The 24,390-nt window shown below is 46.0% G+C and overlaps 1 protein-coding gene across 1 annotated transcript in view; it reads left to right on the plus strand.

Annotated features, from left to right (window-relative positions):
* The window catches only part of Klf17 (Kruppel like factor 17), a 28,791-nt gene that overhangs the window by 948 nt on the left and 3,453 nt on the right, over window positions 1–24,390 (plus strand). Inside the window, exons 2-4 of the mRNA XM_038333603.1 lie at window positions 3,431–3,558; window positions 21,532–21,670; window positions 23,449–24,262. Of these exons, the coding sequence (XP_038189531.1) occupies window positions 3,506–3,558; window positions 21,532–21,670; window positions 23,449–24,262 (1,006 nt within the window). The 5' untranslated portion in view covers window positions 3,431–3,505. The remainder of the gene's footprint in view (window positions 1–3,430; window positions 3,559–21,531; window positions 21,671–23,448; window positions 24,263–24,390) is intronic.

Raw genomic sequence — 24,390 nt, forward strand, 5'->3', positions numbered from 1 at the left:
TGCGTGTGTGCGTGTGTGTGTGTGTGTGGGGGGGGGGGTGTCAGAGGACAACTTTCTGGAATTTGGTTCTCATCTTCCAGCGTGTGAGTTCCTGGGATTAAACAGTCTTGGAGCCTTTACCCACCGAGGCAGCTCACCACCCCTCCACCTTATTTTCTGACACTAAGTCTCTCACAGAACCTGGAACTCCCTGTGGCTAGACTGGGTTGCCAAGAAGAACCGGGGACTCTCCTGTCCCTGCCTTTCCAGAGCTGGGGTTGCACCTGCAGGCCTGGCTCTGCACTGATGCTGCGTCTCTGGATTCAGGTCCTCATGCATTTGTAGCAGGCGTTTTGCCAACTGAACCGTCTCCTGATCCCACGAGAAGCTTTCTTTTTACCACAGTAGGCAATAGGGCTGGTGAGGTGACTCAATAATTAAGGCACTTGCCGCCAAGTCTGACAATTTGAGTTTGATCCTTGGCACTGACATGGAAGGAAGGAGAGAACTGACCCCAGCACGTTGTCCTCTGACCTCCACACTAGGGCATGGATGCCCCCTAAATGAGTAAATGGATAAATAAATAAGTGTTATTAAAAAGTTAAAGAAGCCGGGCAGTGGTGGTGCATACCTTTAATCCCAGCACTCGGGAGGCACAGGCAGGCGTATCTGTGGGAGTTCGAGGCCAGCCTGGTCTACAAGAGCTAGTTCCAGGACAGACACCAAAGCTACAAAGAAACTCTATCTCGAAAAAACAAAAAAAAGAAAAGAAAGAAAGAAAGAAAAAGAAAAGAAAAAGAGATAAAAAGTTAAAGAAAACGCACTCATAGCTGGGTGGTGGTGGTGTAAACATTTGATCCCAGCACTTGGGAGGCAGAGACAGGCAGATTTCTGAGTTCGAGGCCAGTCTGGTCTACAGAGTGGGTCCTAGGACAGCCAGGGCTACATAATTTGTTGAGTGCCACTGAAGGCGCATTTTACTAAACTTGGGGAAGTCAGGATATTTCATCCCAGAGATAATATCAATCTCTCAGGCTTGGAGTCCTTAGTCCCAAAGCTGATGCAATGGCAAGATTCATAAAACATATTTCACACATAAAAAAATGACTTCCTGAAAATTTCTGAAATACGTTTTACTAATCTTGGCCAAATATGCCTTTAGTGACATTCAACAAATTGAAATTACCCAGCATTCATATTCTCTAAAAATTGTGTGTGTGTGAATACATGTGCCACAATGTGTGTGTGTGAACACATGTGCCACAATGTGTGTGTGTGTGTGTGAACACGTGCCACAATGTGTGTATGTGTGTGTGTGTGTGTGTGTGTGTGTGTGTGTGAACACGTGCCACAATGTGTGTGTGAACATCCAAGGGCAGCAGGTGGGAGTCTGGTCTCTCCTTCCATCGTGCAGGTCCTGGGATTAAACTCATCTCATCAGCGTGGCTACAGATATTTTTCCCTCGGAGCTACCTTGCTAGCCATATATTAGCTTTGAAAATCTACTCTGTATGTGGAGAGACTCTGTGTTACAGGGCACTCGTGAGAGAAGACTGCTTGGACACAGACTTAAGCCAATAGAAAGTCTTTATTAGCTGGCCACTGGCCACACTGGGTGTTTGGGGTCCCAGTGTAGCCCCAGCCTTTCTCAGGGTGAGCTTTTAAGCACAAAACCATGTTCTGGGTTGACATGCTTTAGTTAACAAGAACAGTTGGCCAGAAGCAGAACCACAGAAGCCGAAAAGCAAGGCTAGTATTTTCAGAGACTTCCCCAGAACTATGGACTTTGATGGATTAGGCTTTTGTTTTAGTTTTGGCAGGTGGTGCTGTCTACATGCTGATTTTTATAGCCTGAATGGTACTTCCACCATGGAGTCAGTTGTGCTGAGGTCTCAGAGACTTGAAAGTCTGAGGCCAGATGAGGCAGTTGGATCCCTAGAACTGAAGTCACAGACCGCTATGAGCTGCCATGTGGATGCTAAGACTGAACCAGGTCCTCTGGAAAAACAGCCAGTGCTCTTGTTTTGTTTTGGTTTGTTTGTTTTATGAGACAGGGTTTCTCTGTGCAGACCAGGCTGGCCTCGAACTCACAAGGCACTTTCTGCCTCTGCCCCCTAAGTGCTGGGATTAAAGGTGTGCACCACCACTGCAGGCTGCAGCCTGTGTTCCTCACTGACAAGCCATCTCTCCAGCCCGAATTGTCCCATTTTATAACAAAGCTTGGTGTCTGCTGAGGGCTATTCTTCTACCATTTTTATTTTTTTCACACTATGCTGGCAGCTGGGCATGGTGGCACACACCCGTCACCTCTAGTACTTAGGAAGCCAAGGCAAAGAGAGCCTTGAGTTCTAGGCCAGCTTGGGCTACCTGGTGAGACCTTACCTAACAAGAGAGAAAGAAGAGAAAAGCAAAATGAGACAAAAACAAAATACGTATTGGAATTTTTTCTTTTGTTAAATGTTGTGGTGTGGCCTCACACACATCAGATAGCAACTCTACCACCAAGCTGCAGCCCAAGGACGCTGGGCTTCTATCAAGACCTCCCTCTCTCTCTCTCTCTCTCTCTCTCTCTCTCTCTCTCTCTCTCTCTCTCTCTCTCTCTCTCCCCCTCCCGCCCCCGTGTGTGTGTGGTGCCACAGGGCATGTGTACAGGTCAAAAGACAGTTTTGTAGAGTTCATTCACCCCTTCCACTGGTACCTGGGTTTTGGGCATTGAACTTCGGTCAATAGGCTTCTGGGCCCAGTGCCTTTTCCTACTGACCCACCACCTCACTGGCACTGGATCGGACACTTTTCTAACGGGTTTATAGTTTATGAGAAAATCTTGAGCCATCAACCTTCAATCCCCTTTGCCCCTTGTCCTATGATGTGCACCTGTGTCCCTGTGTCAAGACACGTCAAGTGTCTTGCTCCATTACTCTCCACCTAATTTTTTAAAAAGATTTAATTTATTTATTATGTATACAGTGTTCTATACTGCATGTATGTCTGCAGGCCAGAAGAGGGCACCAGATCTCATTGTAGATGGTTGTCAGCCACCATGTGGTTGCTGGGAATTGAACTCAGGACCTCTGGAAGAGCAGCCAGTGCTCCTAACCTCTGAACCATTTCTTCGGCACCCTCCACCTTATTTTTGAAGCAGAACCTCAACCTGAAAGTGGCACTCATCAATTTGGTTAGACTGTCTGGTCAGTGACCCCCCAGGATGCCCAATCTCTCCTCACTACCCGCCCTCCCCCCCCACCGTTACACCCAGCTTCTCACATGGCTGAGGGAGACCTGTGGTCAGCTCCTCAGACTTGCACAGCAGGCTCTTCATTGGCTGGGCCATCTCTCCAGCTGCTTCTGCCTTCTTTGGGCCTTTATGGATTCAACTTGACATGAGTGCAGCCATCTTGGGTGATAACTGTCATGATACCCCACAGTAATTCCGGTTGTTTGTCCTGAATAGTTTTTCAGCAGATCATCACTGGACAAAACCATTAGACTGGTAGATGCAGCTGACCCAGACCCTGGCTGGAGGAACATGTTGGACTCTTTGGTATCTGCTTCAGGTAAACCAGGTACCTTCCAATGTAGGTAAGTTTACTTTCCTCCTGGCAGTGTGTATGAATGCTCCTCCTTCAGGTTCAGATGGTGGGGATCCAACTGGTAGCACCCCTTCCCCAGCGCCACCACTGCACCGCACTCTGTGTGGCCTCAGATCTGTCTGCCTCTTTCTTTGGTCTCACAGCCTGTGGGGGTCAGTTCTCACACACAGGGACCTGTACTAACTAACATTTCCTCCATGGTCACCTGCCTTCTACATGGAAACACCGATCTCAGCTTTTTGGGTTCTGTTTTAGGCTCTTAGACATTTTTTTTAGTTTCTTGTGGCCCTAATAAAGTATATGAATATTTATGTGTTAAAACTTAGCAGCAATGTGTTTTTAAGCAGGAGGGCTGTTTGAAATTTCTAGTTAGGGAGGCATACTGCTAGTGGCAGAAGTTTTTTTTTTTTTTTTGGCAGTAACTTCTAGAATATTATTCTGTGTGACATCACCACCTTGTTCTAAAACGTTAGATACGTTTTCTTAATGGACCCGGCAGCATCATCTATTGGGAAAGTTAATGTCCAAAGCTTGCCGTTCCAGCTGATTCTCTGGGATTTTGTAATGTGGCTTAGGGGAGAGACTAGAAGTGGTGCACAACCAGAATAATATCCCCATCATCACACAAGCCAGGCCAATTCCTTGGAGCCCAAAGCAAGCTCATGTACCACAGATGAAATAAGTCCCAATAAAAGATTACCAACAGCCTAATAGGGTAATTGAGCAGCCGAAGAGCGAAAGATTGAGATACAGTGATGTATTGAACTCAGGGAAATATCGCAAGGATTAACACGACATTCATTATAATTACATTGGCTATTGGTCACAGGAACTAATCCATTTGGAATGAAACATTAAAGCCCTTTAATGGCGGTGGCTATTTGTGGGAAGAGGGGAGGTATTGGAAATGACACTGGGGAGAGCAGCAGGCGTGGGGTGGGCAGGCGTGGGGGGCTGGGGAAGGGGCAGCAGAGGGCGGTGGTCCTTCACCAGGAGCAGGTCAGAAACAATCTATTTGTGGCCTAGATTAAAAAATCTTCCCAGAGGAGAGACACTGCTGTCGGGGGAATCCATCTAGCAGGGCCACAACATTTCTTACGAACAGAAGGAATAGCTTGCGGGAACTGTTGTTCCAGCCCTGATTTTTTGACTCACAAAAGACACACAGAACTGATCAGACAAAGGCCCCCTCAGCCATTTTAGATCTCTCTGAAATCTCTTAGCCAGCATTTTCTCTCTGGAGGAGCCTTTTTCAGTTTGGCATGGCGTGTGTGCTGTGCTTTGGAAATAAGATCTCAAACCAGACGGGCACACCCACAGTGCTACCAGTGGGAGAGATGAGCTTAACATTTGCTCTTCTCGATGCACAGAGGGACCCACACACTTGCTGGACATGGGGGCGCGTCTTTGTAACCCTAGCCCTAGGAAGGTGGAGACCGCAAGATCAAGAATTCAAGGTAGGGACTGAAGAAATGAGTCGGTGGCTGAAAAGCTCTTGCTCTTTTGGCAGAGGAGCCAACACCAAGTTCAGTTCCAACACCAAGAATGGGCAGCTCAAAACCTCCTGAAACTCCAGCTCCAGGGCTCCGGATCCCCAACACTACCTCTGCAGGCACTTGCACCCATGCATTCTCTCCCACACACAGATATGTAAGTTATAAGTCAAAGCAAAATAATTATTGTTTTTTTTCTTTCTGAGACAGGGTTTCCCTGTGCAGCCCTTGCTGTCCTGGAACTCACTCTGTAAACCAGTTCAGGTTCAAGGTTATCCTTGGCTGCCTGAGACACTGTTCAAACCCAAAATAATCCCAAATAAACACACAAATGAAATAAAGTTGCCAAAACCAGAGAGCGAAGTTTTTGATTAATGATAGCCTGATAAGGTTTCCTGTTGTAAACATTAATTATGAGCACATAATCAATTGAACATTTCTTCCCTTGCCAAGAAATGACCTAAATATTTACAAATATCTTTTGTGGTAGAAGTTGAGCTATTTATATTTATGGGCAAGTTGACGTTACCAATTGTTCATTTAATAAATGTTTATTGAACATTTACTATGCACCAGGCAATCCTCTAGGTACCTGAGTTAAACATTAGCTAAAAAAGCAAAAATTCCTTCCCTCATGGAGCTCACATTCTTCTTCTTCGTCTTTTGAGACAGGGTTTCACTGTGTAGCCCTGGCTGTCCAGGAACTCATTCTGTAGACCATGCTGGCTGACACTATTTTTTTTTAAACATAAGGTTTCATTATTTAGCCCAGGCTGGCCTGGGACTTGTGTGTGGCCAGCATAGCCTCAGACCGGTGATCTTCCAGCCTTAGTACCCCAAGTGCTGGGGTTCCAGTCTGGTGCCATCACACCCAGATTCTGATCTTTGTACCATTGTGTGATGTTCAAGTAATAATACTCAACTATTAAAGGAAAAAAATGATAAGAGAAGGTTTGGCTGTGGTAGCCCTGGCTGGAATTTGCCATCTTCCTGTCTCAGCTACTATATGAGGACCTGACTTCAATTCCTAGCATCCGTGTAAAAGACAGGCATGGAGTTACATTTGTGACTCCCAGTAAGCAGAGACGGGAGGATCCCCGGGATTTTTGGACTAGTCAGTCTAGCCTAAATGTTGAGCTACTGTCCCACGAGAGATCCTGACACAAAGAAGGCAGACGGCATCGCTAAGGATGATGTCCAAGGTTGTCCTCTGGCCTCTACATACACACACACACACACACACACACACACACACACACACACACACCCAGCATACATATAAACCCATATACATGCATTTTAAAAAGTTATAATTATTGTATACTTGTGCTGAGGATTAAACCCAGAGCCTTCTGCATCCCACCCCTTCGCCCCAAACAGCATCTTTCTCCCCTAGAGAGTGAATCGCAGTGGTGTTGGAGTTTGGGGAGGACTGCAGGGGAGGGCTGAGGCATGTAGCTGGAGAGCCGGTGACTGAGGGCCTGTGTGCAGCTGCAGCCTGTGACTGGCACACGGGAAGGGAACGCTTTGGAAGGAAGTACTCTCCAGCGGCCTGTTAGTGAAGGGAGACGCAGATCATCATTGGAGAGTCAGGGTGGAACACAGATGAGGGAGGAAAAGATACGGAATAATTAACTCTGAGAGGAGAATAAATGGACTAGAAAAAATGTAGAGTCATTGATAGGAAGTTAAGTGCCCACTGAGGGAAGCACCATTAAAGTTTCTCAGCCAAGGGGGCAGCTTTTTTCAGCCGTGTTTTGTAGCGCTGATGGAGATGGGGCAGAACAGAGTTTCTGACACAGCCATGGTGGCGCACGTCTGTAACTTGGTCTTCCAGAGATGGAGGCAGGAGAATCAGGAGTCTAAAACCTGTGAGCTGGCTCAGCAGGTAAAGGTGTTTCTTACTGAATCTGACAACCTGAACTCAGTCCCAGGGCACCCAGGGTGGAAGGAGAGACCCGACTCCCCCAAACTGTCCTCTGACCTCCACACACGCTGTGCTACATGCATGCATAAAATAATTCAACAAACATATAATAAAAAAGGTCATTCTTTGCTACAGAGTGAGTTTGAAACTAGCCCAGGGTACATAAGAGTCGGCCTCAGGATACAAAAAAATGGGCAGCTAGACAGAAGGCTAGACAGATCTAGACGAACAGACAGACAGACACATAGATGGAAGAGGCACTGGGAGGTCCTTGCGCTCACAGATAGCACTAGAAGGAACCTGGAATGTTCTTCAAGGGAAGGAATGCAGGCAGTGCTGTTGTCTACTCAGAAGGCAGGGAGTGGACACATTCTCTAGCCTGGTGACTTTCCACTCTCCGAGTGACCGGACATCAGACCTCGCCAGGATGCTTATCGTAAGTTTGCTTTCCTCAATCGTGTAGAACCCATCTTTATGCATGGTGTCGCACACACTCTACAAGGAGTTTCCCTGTAGTAACGTTCAATCCTTACTTAGCTTTCTTTGTTCCTCAAGGAGATTCATGCCTGCTTCACTGTGCACGCGGGATTGAGTTCATTATCACCAGAAAAGGTTTCAGCAAAACCGTGCTGTTCTGAAATATTCTTTTTTTTTTTTTTTTCTTTTTTTGGTTTTTCGAGACAGGGTTTCTCTGCAGCTTTTTTGGAGCCTGTCCTGGAACTAGCTCTTGTAGACCAGGCTGGCCTCGAACTCACAGAGATCCGCCTGCCTCTGCCTCCCGAGTGCTGGGATTAAAGGCGTGCGCCACCACCGCCCGGCTGAAATATTCTTAAAATAAACTACCTGGGGTCGAACTCCCAAGGTGCGAACCAACACTGGCTACTGAGTTGTGCTCAACCAAACTGCCTTTCTACCTGCCTATGGGTCTACCTCTCCTGGCTGTGGTGGTCACAGAGACACCCCCTTCCCTGTGCCACTGCCCAGATAGATAGGAAGAAAGGATGGGGTTTCAGTTTTACCAAGCAAGGAATGCACATTGAGCCCCTGCCAAGGCAGTGAGAGCATTTGCCATGGTTGACGATGGTGGGGATGTGGAGGGAATAGTGGATCGGTTAAGGCCACTAGGCTGAAAGTGAAGAACGGGTGGATTGAGTGGTAGGCATCCATTCCCTCACAGTTTTGGAAATTGGAAATCAATATCTAGTTACAGGAACGGGGTGGGGGATAGCTCAGACAGTAATGCACACAAGCACGGAGACCTGAGTCTGACCCCCATACCCACGTAAAAAGCTGGGGGTGGTGGCCTGCCCAGTGGAAGACCCCCAGCTCCTGGGAGGCTGAGTCTGAGGACTCCAGGGGCTCACTGGTCAGCCAGCCTAGCTTAACTGGCAAGCCCCAGTCCCTTTCTCAGTACAGCAAAGTAGATCATTTCTTGGTAATGACATGTGAGGTTGCTTGTTAGCCTACACATGCATGTGCACACACACACATATATATATATATATATTGCCCCAGACACAAAAGCATGCATGTACACAAAGGACTGAGGCTGAAGAAAGGTAATTCAAGGTTTGTCTGGGCTACGTAATGAGTTCAAGGTCAGACTGGTAACTCAGTGAGAGGCAGCCAGAGAAGTCGGAGGAGAGGGAAGAAGGGGGCAGGGGCGGGTATTCTCTTAGAGAAGTCCATGACCCTGTTTTCATGTATTTACCTCTGAGCAACTCCTTATCTCTAAACCTTCATGTTTAAGCTATTGAAAAAAAGGCATTAGGCCAGGAACATGCCTTTAATCCCAGCACTTGGGAGTCAGAGTCAGGCGGATCTCGTGTGAGTTCGAGGCCAGCCTGGTCTATAAGACCAGGACAGGCTCCAAAGCTACAGAGAAACCATGTCTCAAACAAACAAACAAAACAAATAAAACACAAACAACAAACCAAAGAATAAAAAATTAAAGGCCAAATAGGTCACAGGGTAAAGATACTTCAACCCCTAGGATCCACATAATAGAAGGAGAAAGCCAACTCCTGCAAGTTGTCCTCTGACCTCCACACTTACAAAATCAATAAATTATTTATTTATTTATTTATTTATCTATTTATTTATTTATTTATTAAAAGTGGGTGTGAGGAGGGGTGGGTTTGTTTGGCAGCGTATACCTATGTTCCCAGCACTTGGAAGCTGAGACACAAGGTATGACAGGAACAGTATCAGGTTAACTGGGTGTTAAGTTAAAAAGGGGTGGTAGTGGCTGGTAATAAAAGTCAACTGGTAGAGAGCTTGCCTTGAATGCACAGTGCCCTGGGTTCAACCCTTAGCACCATATAAAGCCAGTCACGGTGACCCACACCTATGTTCCCAGAATTCTGAAGGTGGAGGCAGGATGATCAGAAGTTCAAAGTCAGGGCTAGAGAGACCGCTCAGCCATTAAGAGTGCGTGCTGACGGGGGAGAGTTGGCTCAGCAGTTAGGAGCACTGGGTGCTCTTCCAGAGGGACCCAGGGTCCATTCCCAGCACCCACATAGCGGCTAACAATTGGCTGCAATTTCAGTCCCAGGCAGAATCTTAGCCCTCTTCTGGCTGCTGCCAGTACTGCACACGTGCCATGCACAGACAAAGGATCCATATACACAAGATAAAAACAAAAGTTTTTTTTTTTTAAAATCAAGGAAGAGAGCTGGCCATGGCAGCATATACCTTTATCCTAACACTCAGGAGGCAGAGGCAGGCAAATCTCGGTTAGCTAAAAGCCAGCCTGGTCTACAGAGTTCTAGGTCAGCCAGAGATATGTAGCAAGATCCTGTCTCAAAAAGCAAAGAAATTTAAAACACAGGACTGTTCCTCCAGCAGACCCGAGTTTAGTTCCCAGCACCCGTGTCACAAGGCTCATAACCATCTGTAATTCTAGCTCTAAGGAGCCGACAGGCTCTTTTGACCTCTGAAGGAGCCTGCATGTTCATAGCATACATTTGGATAAAAATTAAAATGAGGACCCAGGGAGATGGCTCAGTGGTTAAAAGCACTCGTTGCTCTTGCAGAGGACACAAGTTTGGTTCTTGTCACCCAGATGGCTCACAACCATCTGTAATTCCATTTCCAGGACTTCCAACCCTCTTCTGACTTCTGCAGGTGCCAGGCATGCACATGGTGCACAGATAAACACGTAGGTGAAACACACACACAATAAATACATCTTTAAAATGTTCAATGTTATCTTTGGCTACATGGTAAGTTTGAGACCAGTCTCAGCTACAGGAGACTCTGTCAGAAAGAGAGAGAGAGAAAGAAAAAGAGAGAGACAGAGAGAGAGAGATAGACAGAGAGAGAGACGGAGAGAGATAGAGAGACAGAGAGAGAGACAGAGAGAGACACAGAGAGATAGAGAGAGGGGGAGGGGAAATAGATGAGGGCAAAGAGGTTTCTTCTGAGAAAAAATTGCATTGTTACCAAGTTCAAGTCACAGGCTGGCTCTTCCAGAAGCAGGAGCTGAGACAGAATTGGGAACTGGACATGTTGGGCATTTAGCTGGGATACACATCTATGAAGGAAGGGGAGGGAGGCAGCCTGGGCTGATGACGGACTGGAATGCAAAGACCCCAGGACTCCTCGGTCACCAACAAGGACTTCTGGAACAAATGCTGAATGTGATAAATCAGGTGTGGATCAGGAGGCCTCTGTCTCTCAACAGCACCCTGTATCAGATACTGGACTGATGGGATCGATGACCAGGTCTGCAGATGAGAAGGATCCTAAAATAACTGGAAGCTGAACACCGTCTGCTTGGTGCACCCCTGCAGCAGGGTACCATCTCTGTCTGCCACAGCAATGGGTATTTACTTTGCATATATAAAGAACTCCAAGAAATCAATATGAACTTCTGTGTTACTGAGAATGATAATGACTGCCCAAATCTGAACCTTTTCACATTCCAAATATCAGTGCAGAACAAGGGTCAACAACTCATGCCCCATGGGCCAAGCACATGTTTTACAGATGTGGAGAAATGGCTGAGGATGTGTAGCTCAGGGCTCGAGAGTTTGCCTAGAATGTGCAATGACCCTGGATCGATGCTCGGCCCCATAAAAACAAAGGCAGAGAAAGATTTATTAGAGCAATGTTAAGCTCACTTTTCTCTGAAGGTTTCATGGCTGCTTCCATGCTACAGTAAGGGACAAAAAAGCAACAGATACAGTCTGACTTGAAAACACACAGTCCTTACCATGTGAGGGCTGGGGTACAAGGTCTCATTCTGCAGCCCCGGTTGGTCTGAAATTCACCAGATAGCCCAGACTGGCCCCCTGCCTCAACCACCCTTGTAGCACCAAACTAAGCTACATAGTGAGAAGTTATGCTTTTTTAAAAAAAAAAATCTAGCTGCGTGTGGTGGCGCACATCTTTAATCTCGAAACTCTGGAGGCAGAGGCAGGTGGATCTTGGTCTACAGAGTGAGCTCCAGGACAGCCAGGGCTACAAAGAGCAATCCTGTCTTGAGCCAGTTTGAGAGAAGAAGCCACCTCTAATGAAAGGAATCCCGGTAAGTCAGAGCAGCACAGGCAGAGATCGAAAGGACCCAGAGAGGCTAGGGGGACAGCTCAGAGGTACAGAGCGCGTCCTGCTCTGAGGACCGGAGTTGGTTCCAGCATCCACTTGAGGTAGCTCACAAAATGCCTATTACTGGATCTGATGGTCTCTTCTGATCTCCACCAGCAACCACACACATGTGGTGTACACACCATACACAGATGCAGACACACACATAAAAAATAATAAATCTAAGAAAAAAAGACCATGTCTTAAAAAAACAAAAACAAAACCAGGAGAATGTAGTGAAAGAAGGAAGACAGAGTAAAGGCAAGACAGAGATGAGGGTGAGGCTAGCACACAGGGTCTTTGTATTGTTTAAAAAAAGTAGTCTAAATAGAAAGCAATCAGCCGGGCAGTGGTGGTGCATACAAGTCTTTAATCCCAGCACTCAGGAGGCAGAGGCAGGCGGATCTCTGGGCGTTTGAGGTCAGCCTGGTCTTCAAGAGCTAGTTCCAGGACAAGCTCCAAAGCTACAGAGAAACCCTGTCTCCACCCCTCCCCCACTCAAAAGTTAATAGAAAGCAAACAAGCCTTTCAGCTGACAGTCAAAAGCTGTACTTTACAATATGGACAGAAGGGGGCACCATTGAACTAAAAATCTTGGAAACCACCCTTATTCCAAAAGCTGATGAAACCAAGAGCCCCAGAAGGCATGGGTCTAAGTCAGATGGTGCCTACTGCTGAGAGGAGAAAGAGGAAACAAGCCCCCCTACCCAACCCAGAAGCTACCTCCACCTGACAATTGCTCACAAAGAAAAAAATTCTTCTCTTCAACAGAGTCTCACTGGGTATACAAATCACACTCAGCAGGCCCCCTGCCAAGCAGGAGACGGCCAACACAACAAACGTGGTATTTTTAGAGATTTTGTTTGTTTGTCTTATAATGATTGTCTTTGATTTTTTAAAAACAAAACAAAACAAAAAACTTTGTTTTTATGTTATAATTCCAAAGGTCTTGAGTTTTTATGGAATTTTTCTGTGAATGTTGTGTGTCTCTGTGCCTATATGTGGTTTTTGGTTATTTTTTATTTTTTTTCTGTTTGTTGTGCTCTATTCAAGTTTGATTGCTTTTATTTTGTCTTATTCTTTTTTCTTTTAGATACCTGTTTATTTTCTAATGATAGTAAGAAAGGGTGTGAATTTGGGTGGATGGGGGAATCAGGAAGACCTGGGAGGAGTTGGGGAGGAGGCTGCGATTAGAAATATGAAATATTGTATGGCCAGGTGTGGTGGCACACGCCTTTAATTCTAGCACAAATTCAATTTTGTCTTAAACGAAACCAAGAAGCTAAATTTCTAATACCTTTTGTTTGTTTGTTTGTTTTGTTGTTTTTTTTTTTTGTTTTTTCGAGACAGGGTGTCTCTGTAGTTTTTGGAGCCTGTCCTGGAACTAGCTCTTGTAGACCAGGCTGGCCTCAAACTCACAGAGATCTGCTTGCCTTTGCCTCCTGAGTGCTGAGATTAAAGGCGTGCGCCACCACTTCCTGGCAAATTTCTAATAATTTAAATGGGATAAACAAAACAAAAACATTTCTCATAGAAAGTGCTAGTAACAAATAATTTTTGAGCCAGGCCTGGCAGGCAGATCTCTGTGAGTTTGAGGCCAGCCTGATCTAAAAGTGAGTTCCAGAACAGCCGAAGAGGCACAGAGAAACCCTGTCTCAAAAAACCGAGAGAGAGAGAAAGAGAGAGAGAGAGAGAGAGAGAGAGAGAGAGAGAGAGAGAGAGAGAGAATGTATGGAAAAAAATCTGTTTTTAAAAATAAATAAATAAATAAATGGTGAAATAAGATGAAATTAAAACAAATTTTCTGCAAAAAAAAAAAAAGCCAGAAAATGAGACTCAAAATATCTCAGGCGATGAACATTTCCACAGCCACGCTGCCAAAAGACAGCACAGCCACCACCCTGAATTGTCTGCAAACATCCGAGGGTGCGAAAGAGAAGCTGGGTATGGTGGGCACAGGAAGTACCTGAACTTGAAAGACAGAAGCAGGAAAATTAAGAGTTCAAGGTCATCTTCAGCAGATCCTTGAGGCCAGCCTGGGCTACATGAGACCCTGCTGCAAAATCAAACAAAACCTCTTGAAGTCGGGTTAGAGACACTTTCCAGAGATGACTGGAGATGACTTAGGGGGTTAGGAGCACATGTTCCTCTTCCTGAGGGACCTGAATCAGGTTCCTAGCACCCGTGTGGTGGGGACCCTCTTCCGACCTCTGCCGGTACCAGGCACACACACGTAGGCACTCATACACATAAAGTAAAAATAAATAAACAAACCTCTAGAGAACCAGGCTGGGCATACACTCTTTTAATCCCAGCACTCAGGAGACAGAGGCAGATGGACCTCTGTGGGTTCTAGGACAGTTAGGGTTATGTAGAGAGACCCTACTTCAAAACAAACAAGAAACAAACAGACATACACAGAAACCTTCTTGAAAGAGAAACTCGAAAATTAAAAACACAAACGAGCACCGACAAATGAAGGGACCGGTGAACACACTAAAGGAGGAAAAGACTGGGAATGACTAAGAGTTGCCTCTGGTGTCATGGCTCAAACTTGGACTCTGACTCTTGAGACTCTAGGGCAGGGTGATGTGAATTCCAGGCCCACATGGAGGTAGGCAGACACAGTACTGGAGAAGTAGCTGAGAGCTTACATATGATTCAACAGTTGCAGGCAGAGAGAGAGAAACTCTGGGCCTGGAGCCCACTTTTGAACCACAAAGTCCATCCTGGGTGAAGCATCCTCCAACAAGGTCACACCTTGATGGAGGAGTGTCTATGTGTTACTTTTATTGGTTAATAAAGAAACTGCCTTGGCCCCTTTAATAGGGCAGAAAATTAGGTAGGCGGAGTAGACAGAACAGAATTCTGGGAGAGAGAAGGCAGATGCTTCAGGCAGTCGCCATGCTTCTCTCCAAGACAGATGCAGGTTAAGATCTCTCCTGGTAAGCGACCACCTCGTGGTGCTATATAGATTACTAAATATGGGTTAAAGCAAGATGTGAGAAGTTAGCCAATAAGAGGCTGAAACTAATGGGCCAGGCAGTGTTTAAATGAATACAGTTTCCGTGTAATTATTTTGGGTAAAGCTAGCTAGGTGGCAGGACACAGCCCGCCATTCCATCTACAACACCTCCTAATCCTTCCCAGACAGTTATACAACTGGGCACTAAACATTCTAGCATATGAGCCCATTATGGTTCAAACTACCACAGGGAGGGAGGATTGGTACCTGGGAAAAAAGAGATCTGACACTACAGAATGAACAAACCCAGTGGTACCTGGAAAAAGTTAAGTTAGAATAACTCTAAGATGCAGCCTCATACTCACCAAGATGAAAAGTCAAGCAGGTGAAGAGCTGGTTACTTAATAATTACTTTTATGTGTATAAGTGTTTCACTTGCATGGATATATATATATATATATATATATATATACTGTGTGCATGTTTGGTGCCCTTGGAGGTCACCCTGAAGACACGCTATGTGTAAGGTTATTATCCCATGTCTAGAAACACTATGCACAAGGTGAGCAACTGTAAAATATCGGAAGGAAAAATGGTATGATTCATGTTAGTTCATCCACAGAAATGAGGGGATGTGACTGAAAGAATCTCTGTAGTTATGAGATAATTTCCAGTGCAAATTTTGCACTGAAAAATAGAAGTGGGGACCATGGTACTGGCTCAGTGGTTAAGAACACTGATCTTGCTGGGCAGTGGTGGCACACACCTTTAATCCCAGTACTTGGGAGGCAGAGGCAGGTGGGTCTCTGTTAGTTTGAGGCCAGCCTGGTCTACAGAGCTAGTTCTAGGACAGGTTCCAAAGCTACAGAGAAACCTTGTCTCTGGTACATTTACATATTAGAGTACTACTCAGCAGTAAAAACAATGACATCTTGAACTTTGCATGAAAATGGATGGACCTAGAAAAAAACCATCTTAAATGAGGTAATCCAGACCCAGAAAGATGAACTCACTCATAAGTGGATACTAACTGTAAAACAAAGGATATTAAGCCTATAGTTCATGATCCTAGAGAAGCTAAGTAACAAGGTGAACCCTAGAAAAATACATAGATCCACCTGCAAAGGGGAAATAGACAAGATTGATTGTCTGATAAAATTGGGAGCATGGGGATGGGAGGAGAAGGGGAAGAGGAGGGAAGAAGGGGAAGAGGGAGGAGAACTTGAGGGAACACGATAGTCAAGATGGAGGAAGGACAGAGATGTGAGCAAGGAAAGAGATATTTTGATTGAGGGAGCCATTATGGGGTTAACAAGAAACCTGGCACTAGAGAAATTCCCAGGAATCCACAAGGATGACCCCAGCTAAGAACCTAAGCAATAGAGGAGAGGGTGCCCAAACTAGCCTTGACCTGTAGTCAGACTGATGACTATCTTAAATATCACCAAACAAGCCGGGCAGTGGTGGCGCATGCCTTTAATCCCAGCACTCGGGAGGCAGAGGCAGGCGGATCTCTGTGAGTTCGAGGCCAGCCTGGTCTACAAGAGCTAGTTCCAGGACAGGCTCTAAAAAAGCTGCAGAGAAACCCTGTCTCGAAAAACCAAAAAAAGAAAAAAAAATATCACCATACAACCTTCATCCAGCAACTGATGGAAACAGAGACAGAAACCCACAGTGGAGCACTGGGCTGAGCTCCCAAAGTCCAGTTGAAGAGTGGGAAGAATGAGAATACGAGCAAAGAGGTCAAGGCCATGATGGGTTCATCCACTGAAACAGTTTACCTGAGCTAATGGGAGCTCACCAACTCTGGCCAGAGAGGAAAGGAACCAGCATAGGACCAAACTAGACCCTCTGAATGTGGGTGACAGTTGTATGGCTGGGGCAGACTGCAGGGCCACTGGCAATGGTACCAGGATTTATCCCTACTGCATGTACTGGCTTTTTGGGAACCCATTTCCTCGAATGAATACCTTGCTCAGCCTGGATATAGTAGGGAGGGCCTTGGACCCTCCTCAGAGCAATGTGTCTCACCCTCTCTGAGGAGTGGAAGGAGATGGGGTAGAGAGACAGGTGGAGGGAATGGGAGGAGGGGAGGCAGTGGGAACTGGGATTGGTGTGTAAAATGAAAAAACGATATCTTTTAAAAAAAAATAAAAGAAAAAATAAAAAGAACACTGATCTTTCAGAGGACTCAGGTTTAGTTCTCAACACTCACATAGAGTCCCTCTTCTGGCCTCTGAGGGCACTTGTATGCATATTACTGTTTTACACACACACACACACACACACACACAAAGAAAAAACCAAACAAGCAAAAAAATAAGAGAAAGAAAGGAGAGTGGGGCCGAGAAATGGGCTCGTGCCCTTGCACGGTCAGCCAGTGCTCTTTACTGCTGAGCCTTCTCTCCAGCCCTAACTTGATTTTTCTTTCTTTCTTTTTTCAAAGTTTTTGTTTGTTTTTTAATTGTGATCCTGACAGAGAACCCATCAATCTTCAGGAAAAATATGAAGCAAAGGAAAAGGAATTCCTGGGAAAACCACCGAAAAAGAGACAAGACCAAGTCTGTCATGAGCGTGCAGGAGCAAGAGGCTCCAGAGACGTTTAGCCTCGGGAAGCAAACCCAGGGAGATAGAAGGGGCCCGAGGAGGGGGAAACAGCATCCCAGGCTGGGAGGAGCAAACCAAGAAAGACCAGGATTGAAAGGGCCAAGCTTCACCACAGCTTGGGAGTCCAGATGTTCACAGTCAGGTACTTTTGCAAAAGAATTCAGGACGGTACAGGAAATCTGTTCATAGAAGCTCTCCCTCTCATCCCTCTCCCAGACCTCCAGCCCCATATTCCTTCCACCCCATCCTCCCGCAGTGTGGTCCCCCAGGGGCACCACCTTCTGCTCCCTTCTTCGGCCGTCCACATTGGGCAGGCACAGGCCTTTTGCTTCCTGTCTTACACAAGCGCCACCACACTGCACACACTTTTTACACTTTGCCTCTTTCTTTTTGGAAAATAATGAATTGATTGGTTATTTAGTGTGCGCAGGAATGGTAGGCAGGGACACTCGGGCCACAGGGTACAGTTAATAAATTTTGTTGTTATTGTTTGTCTAGACAGGGTTTCTCTGTGTAGCCCTGCTTGTCCTGGAACTAGCTCTTGTAGACCAGGCTGGCCTCGAACTCACAGAGATCCTTCTGCCTCTGCCTCCCAAGTGCTGGTATTAAAGGCGTGCGCCACCACTGCCCAGTCCAAACCACTTTTTTATTGTTGTTGTTGTTTGATTTTTCTGTCTACTCCTGGCTGTTCTGGAATTAGATCTGTAGACCAGACTGGTCTCGAACTCAGAGATCCACCTGCCTCTGCAGCCCTGGCTCAAAAATCATTTCTTCCTAACGTTGTCTACAAGAAATGCTTTTGTTTTCTTTTGTTTATCCCATTTAAAGCATTAGAAATTTAGCTTCTTTGTTTTGTTTAGGGGAAAATTGGATTTATGTAAGTGCTCTTTAGTTTCCATAAATCAATGGAAACAAAGGGCCTTGATTTTAACACTCTAGGAAGACAGAATATTTCAGGTGTCCACAATAAAATTTAAAGCTTATTTATCCCCAGGCTATAGTTTCTCAGTTCTCTCCCTAATCAGTGAGACAGAGTCACTACGGCCTGGAACACAAAGGCCTTCCTTCTTGCCGAGGGGCATAAACAAAAGGCTTAAGCCTTTGAAACAACATTAACAACAGCAACAACAAAAACAAGGTTTAAGTAATTTGATCAGACAAGTAATTCAAACCACATGTGGTGGTCCATGCCACAGGAGGATCTTTGTGAGTCAGCCTTGGGTTACATAGTGAGACTCTGAATTGCGGGGTGTGTGTGTGTGTGTGTGTGTGTGTGTGTGTGGTGTGTGTGTTTGTGTAAAAAAGAATTGTTATAGCCTGTTGGTGTACACATTTCATCTCAGCCCTCAGGAGGCAGAGGCAGGTAGATCTCTGAAGTCAACCTAGTCTACGGAGTGAGTTCCAGGGTTACACAGAGAAAAAACAAACAAAATTGTTAAAATCATACTTTATTTAAGTGAACATAATTTCAATATTTTTATTGCCATCTTAGGTGGGCCACTTGTCACTCCCATGAGTGAATTTATATCTTTAGTAAATCTGTTGTATACGTCCATAAAAATCTAGTATTTCTTTGCATGGTTTAAAACATTTCATAGGCCAAGATGGTGGTGCAGGCCTTTAGTCCTAGCACTTGAGAGACAGAGGCAGGCAGAACTCTGTGATTTTAAGGTCAGTCTACAGAGTGAGTTCTAGGACAGCCAGGACTACACGGTAAGACCTTGTCTCAAAAAACAGCAATAAGGCCGGGCGGCGGTGGCGCACGCCTTTAATCCCAGCACTCGGGAGGCAGAGGCAGGCGGATCTCTGAGTTCGAGGCCAGCCTGTTCTACAAGAGCTAGAGAGCTAGTTCCAGGACAGGCTCTAGAAACTACAGGGAAACCCTGTCTCGAAAAACCAAAAAAAAAAACCAAAAAAAAAACAGCAATAAAAACAAAATAAAACTAAATAAATAAGTAAATAAATGACTTTTCATAAATGGCATCACATGATCTGAACTCTTTTGCAATTTCTGTTCTTTGAGTTTATGCATTTAGCATTTTTTTTCTTAATATAGCTGAGGATTAAATCCATTGATCTGAATCAGGGTGGGACTGGCAGTGGTAGCACATGCCTTTAATCCCAGCACTCGGGGGCCAGAGGCAGGCAGATTTCTGTGAGTTCGAGGCCGGCTTGGTCTATAGAGTAGAGTTCCAGAACAGCCAAAGCTGCACAGAGAAACAAAGCAACAAGGTGGGTAATGGTGGCTCACGCCTTTAATCCCAGCACTTGGAGGCAGGCAGATCTCCAATTTCAAGTCCAGCCTGTACTGTAGAGCAAGCTCCAGAACAGCCAGAGCTACACAGAGAAACCCTAACTCAAAAAAAACAAACAAAAAACAAACAAAAAACCCAGCTACAATAACAAACAAACACAAACCTGAGCAGGGCTAGTAAGGAAAACTTGACTTTACATTTCCTGTCTGCTTTTTGGGTCATCTCATTGATCATCCTCCAACCCAGTCCCGGGTGTGTCCTGAGCCCTCTCCCTCCCTGTTAGAATCCCCTGTGATCTCTTACCCTTGAGGCATCAAGTCTGAAATCTACCTTTCTTTTTTGTTTTGTTTTGTTTTGTTTTGAGACAGGGTTTCTCTGTAGCTTTTGAGCCTGTGCTGGAACTCGCTCTTGTAGACCAGGCTGGCCTCTAACTCACAGAGATCCTCCTGCCTCTGCCTTCTGAGTGCTGGGATTAAAGGCGTGCGCCACCACCACCTGGCTGAAATCTACCTTTCCACCCAGATCTGCTTTCTAGGCTTCTAACCAAACCACCCTTGTGTGGAATCCTCAACTGGATGCTGCATAGACAATCTTAGAACATCCTGTCCCTATAGAGTGCTGCCTTTATATATGGCATTTCCGACAAAGAGAAAGGCATCAGTCACTTTCCAGGGAACTCAGGGAAATGCTTGTTCCCACCATCAACCCAGTGAAGCACTAACTGGTTCAGCTGTTATATCAGAATGTCTCATACTGACCAAGAGCACTCTCTCTCTCTCTCTCTCTCTCTCTCTCTCTCTCTCTCTCTGTCTCTCTCTCTCTCTGTCTCTCTGTCTCTCTCTCTCTCTCTCTCTCTCTCTCTCACACACACACACACACACACTCCTTTTTGTTTTGATCCAATCTGTCATAGGTCCAGTGGAAACACCTAAATTTTATGCTGTGGCTTGCTTGGGTTTGCTTATTTTTGAAGGGACAGAGTCTTGCTGTGTAGCCCAGACAGTCCCCACACTCAGGATCCTCCTATCTTTGCCTCCCAAACACTGGGTTTATAGGTGTGTATCACTATGCCAGATTTGAAAGTCTATTACTAACTTATTTTATTTTTCAGACAGTTTACAAGTGTGTACCATTATGCCAGATTCGAAAGTTTATTACTAACTTATTTTATTTTTCAGACAGAGTCTCAAAGTTGTAGCCCTCGCCATTCAGGAACTCAATATATAGACCAGAATAGCCTTGAACTTAGAGATTGGTCTGCCTGGTTTATTTCTCCCTTAAAAATTATTTTTACATTTATTTTTTATTCTTGAGTGCTTTGCCTGCATATATGTGTGTGTACCACGTTCATGCCCAGTACCCTAGGAAATCAGAAGAGGGCATCTGATCTCCTGGAATGGAGTTACAGAGAATCAGAGTCCACACACAGTGTATTGGGCAACTGTGGAATGCCCAAATTGTATGCTGGGACACCTGAGCTTCAATTCGCCTGGAGAAAGGACAGAGGTGCCCAGCCTCAGCAAGAACCATCGGTCACGCCCTATAAAAGTTTACTGTTTTGATCTGGAGGCAAGGTGGCATCCCTCCTGTTAACAGAGGCTGTGACTTGCCCTGCCCCTGCCACCAAGCCCCTTCTCTTTCTCCACTCTGAGGTCTTGGATAGCGGTTTCCCTACCACTCCTTTGGGTCAGACTGTAGGTTGGAGGATGTAGGTGTGGAAGGGCGGACATAATGTCTTTAAAAAGTGGTAGAGGCGGGCGGTGGTGGCGCACGCCTTTAATCCCAGCACTTGGGAGGCAGAGGCAGGAGGATCTCTGTGAGTTCGAGACCAGCCTGGTTGGTCTACAAGAGCTAGTTCCAGGACAGGCCCCAAAGCTACAGAGAAACCCTCTCTCTAAAAGCCACAAAACAAAACAAAACAAAACAAAACAAAAACAAAAAAGCAAAACCAAAGGGGAGGGAAAATGAGTAAAGGTCAGAGATTTCCCTGCCAGGGTCCCACCCGCCTTGCAGGCGGCAGGCCTGCTAAAAAGTTGTGTGATTGGCTGAGCGCTAAGTGGGAGGGTCCTGGGTGGGTGTGGCCTTGGCTCCGCCCAGCCTTGGAGGCTTATAGAAGGTCCACCCGCAGCTGGGATTGTGGCGTAGTGGTGTTAGGACCCTTCCCTGTGACGGCACCAGTCTCGCTAGGCTCACCTCTGGTCCAAAGTTGCGCCCAGGCCGACATGGAGCAGGAAGAGGAGTGGCAGGCTGCGCACGAGCCTCCCAAGGTGAGTCTGTGGTCCACCCTAGGGTGTTGCAGGGTGGTGGTGGAGAACCGAATGAAGGTTGGAATGAAAAGGGCCGAAGCAAAAAGGAGGCCTGTTTAGTCATTAAAGTATGTTTTCAATCAAGCATTAGAGCCTGTGTTGGGTGGTGAAGGCAGGAGGGTTCGGCTCAGCTTTGTGGGGAGGGAAAAACATTTATCAGAGCAATTTGTCAGACTCTATTGATTATGGCCTGAGTTAATTTTTTTGGGGGGGCAGCCTAAAGATGGGTTCTCTGTGTATCCTCTACTGTTTTGAAACTCGCTCTATAGAGGCCTGGAACTCAGATATCTGCCTGCTTCAGCCTCCCGAGTGCTGAGATTAAAGGCGTGTGCCACCACCACTTGATTTACTATCCTGGAACTCACTATGTAGACAGAGATCTGCCTGCCTCTGCCACCTATGTGTCAACACATCCAGCTCACCAATTTCGTGTCTAATTTGTAACTATTTTCTTTGTGGTTCTCATAGAAATTGGTGTCAACCCAGATTCCATGTATCTTCCGTATATAGTTTTATATATTTACCCTAAATTTCAGGTTTATTTTTATATTTCTAGTCTCAGTTTTTGTGCCAACAATGGAATTCTTTTAAAATCTCTATTTAAATGTATTGAGTCGCCAGGCAGTGGCGACACGCCTTTAATCCCAGCACTCAGGAGGTAGAGGCAGGTGGATCTCTGAGTTTGAAGTCAGTCTGGTCTACAAGAGCTAGTTCCAGGACAGGTCCCAAAACTATAGAAAAGCCAAAGAAAAAGAAAGAAAGAAAGAAGAAAGAAAGAAAGAATTGAGTCATTAGTATTTGAATCATCAAAACCAAAAACTTCACATGCATAAAAATGACTCATTCTGTGCACCATTAATAAAACAGTGCTTAACAATTAGACATAGCCAGTATTTGCTGAGCATAAAGGTCTGGGGTAGCTCAGCAGGTAAAGGTGCGCGCTGCCAAGTCTGATCCTATTCAATTTCTGGAACCCACATGCAGGAAGAAAGGTTTTCTGTACATAGTTTTTAGTTTTTGTTTGTTTGTTTCTTTGAGACAAAGTTTCTCTGTAGCTTTGGAGCCTGTCCTGGCACTAGCTCTTGTAGACCAGACTGATCTGGAACCCACAGAGATCCACCTGTCTCTGCCTCCTGAATGCTGGGATTAAAGGTGTGTGCCACCACCACCTGGCCTAGTTTTTAGAATTTTGTATGTGTATCATTGGGATTCTAGATGCATTTGTTATTGAGCCTGACTTTCCATGGAATCTGTGGATTGGAATTCAGATTGTGCCAAAGCTTTAGTTACTGAAACACCTTACCCAGCTCAGGTCTTAATCTTGTACCCATTCTGGAGTTCAGAAGAGCTGAGAACTGACCCCTGACAATCCCTGTTGCCACTGGAGATTTGGCAAGCTCCATAACCAGACAGAATTCCAATAAAATAATGAACTCTCCCAGGTGGATTCAGATATCACAAGGGCCACATCATTAAAACCAAATAGATCCCTTGATGAGTATAGCATTCGTAAGTCAGGTGTAGCGGTTCATGTCTAAACTTAGCACTTAGCAATAGAACAAGGCAGGGGGATTGATAGAAGTAGGCGACACCCCTGGTTGCACAGCGAGTTCCAGCCAGCCTGAGGTGGACATAAGCCATGGTCCGTTCATGCCTCTGCCTCGGGGTGTGGAGGAGAGGTGTGTGGAGCCGAGGAGTAGAGCAAAGCGGACTTTGGTTCACTCGACTCTTTCTTACAGGATAATGAGAAGCCGGCACCAACGCTGCATCTATCAGTGCCTTCTGGGAACGGCGGAGTTCATCAGCCGCCCACTCCAGCCGCCACTCCACATGTATCCAATATGTCAAGGCCGTATATGTTATCTGCTGAGGAGTCCAGGCAGAGTGAGGGTGAAGGGGGGTCACAGGTCATTCTGTCCCTACCTGAGCATGGTGTGAGGTACTCCTCCCCACTGCCTCCTACACCTTCCCAGATGTATCATCAGCCACCGTCTGTCCACCAACCAGGCAGACTGATTGACACGGGATCCCACATGATGTCCTTAGGGAGTCCAGGTACTCTGGTGGGAGTGAACATAGCCTTCAGTGAGAATCTGATGCCTCACAGTGGCCTGCTAGGCTCAGCTTCCAGCGGCGTCCCAGTAGTGCCTTATTCTGTCCCTTCAACAGTACCTGCTACCACAGGCTCTTTAAATAATGGAATATTGCTGGTTCAAAGCATGGCTCCCAGCGGGGCCTGTGCCATAGCTCCCTCGATGGATCGGATGCTGCACTTAAATCCCTACAATCTTGGGATGCCCTCAGCGAGGCTTCAGCCATTGCTGACTTTAGATTCCCAGGACTCGCTTGTGACACAGTCAAATTCCCAGGAAGGACCTTTGGTATCTGAGCAGCCCACACCTAGTCCACAGGGTTCAGAGAGCCCCAGTACTTCAGGAGAGGCATCTGGGAGGCCACCTCCAGCTTCAAGGCCTTATGTCTGCCCATATGAAAACTGCGGGAAAGCTTACACCAAGCGCTCTCACCTCGTGAGTCATCAGCGTAAACACACAGGTGAGTGAGGTGTTGGGTGGAGAAAGGGATGCAAGGATCTTTGCTCTTTCGGAAAATTTTTTGTTTGGTTTTGGTTTTGGTTTTTTGAGACAGGGTTTCTCTGTAGCTTTAGAGCCTGTCCTGAAACT

Source organism: Arvicola amphibius, chromosome 6 (genome assembly GCF_903992535.2).
Source record: "Arvicola amphibius chromosome 6, mArvAmp1.2, whole genome shotgun sequence".
Taxonomy (NCBI): Eukaryota; Metazoa; Chordata; class Mammalia; order Rodentia; family Cricetidae; genus Arvicola; species Arvicola amphibius.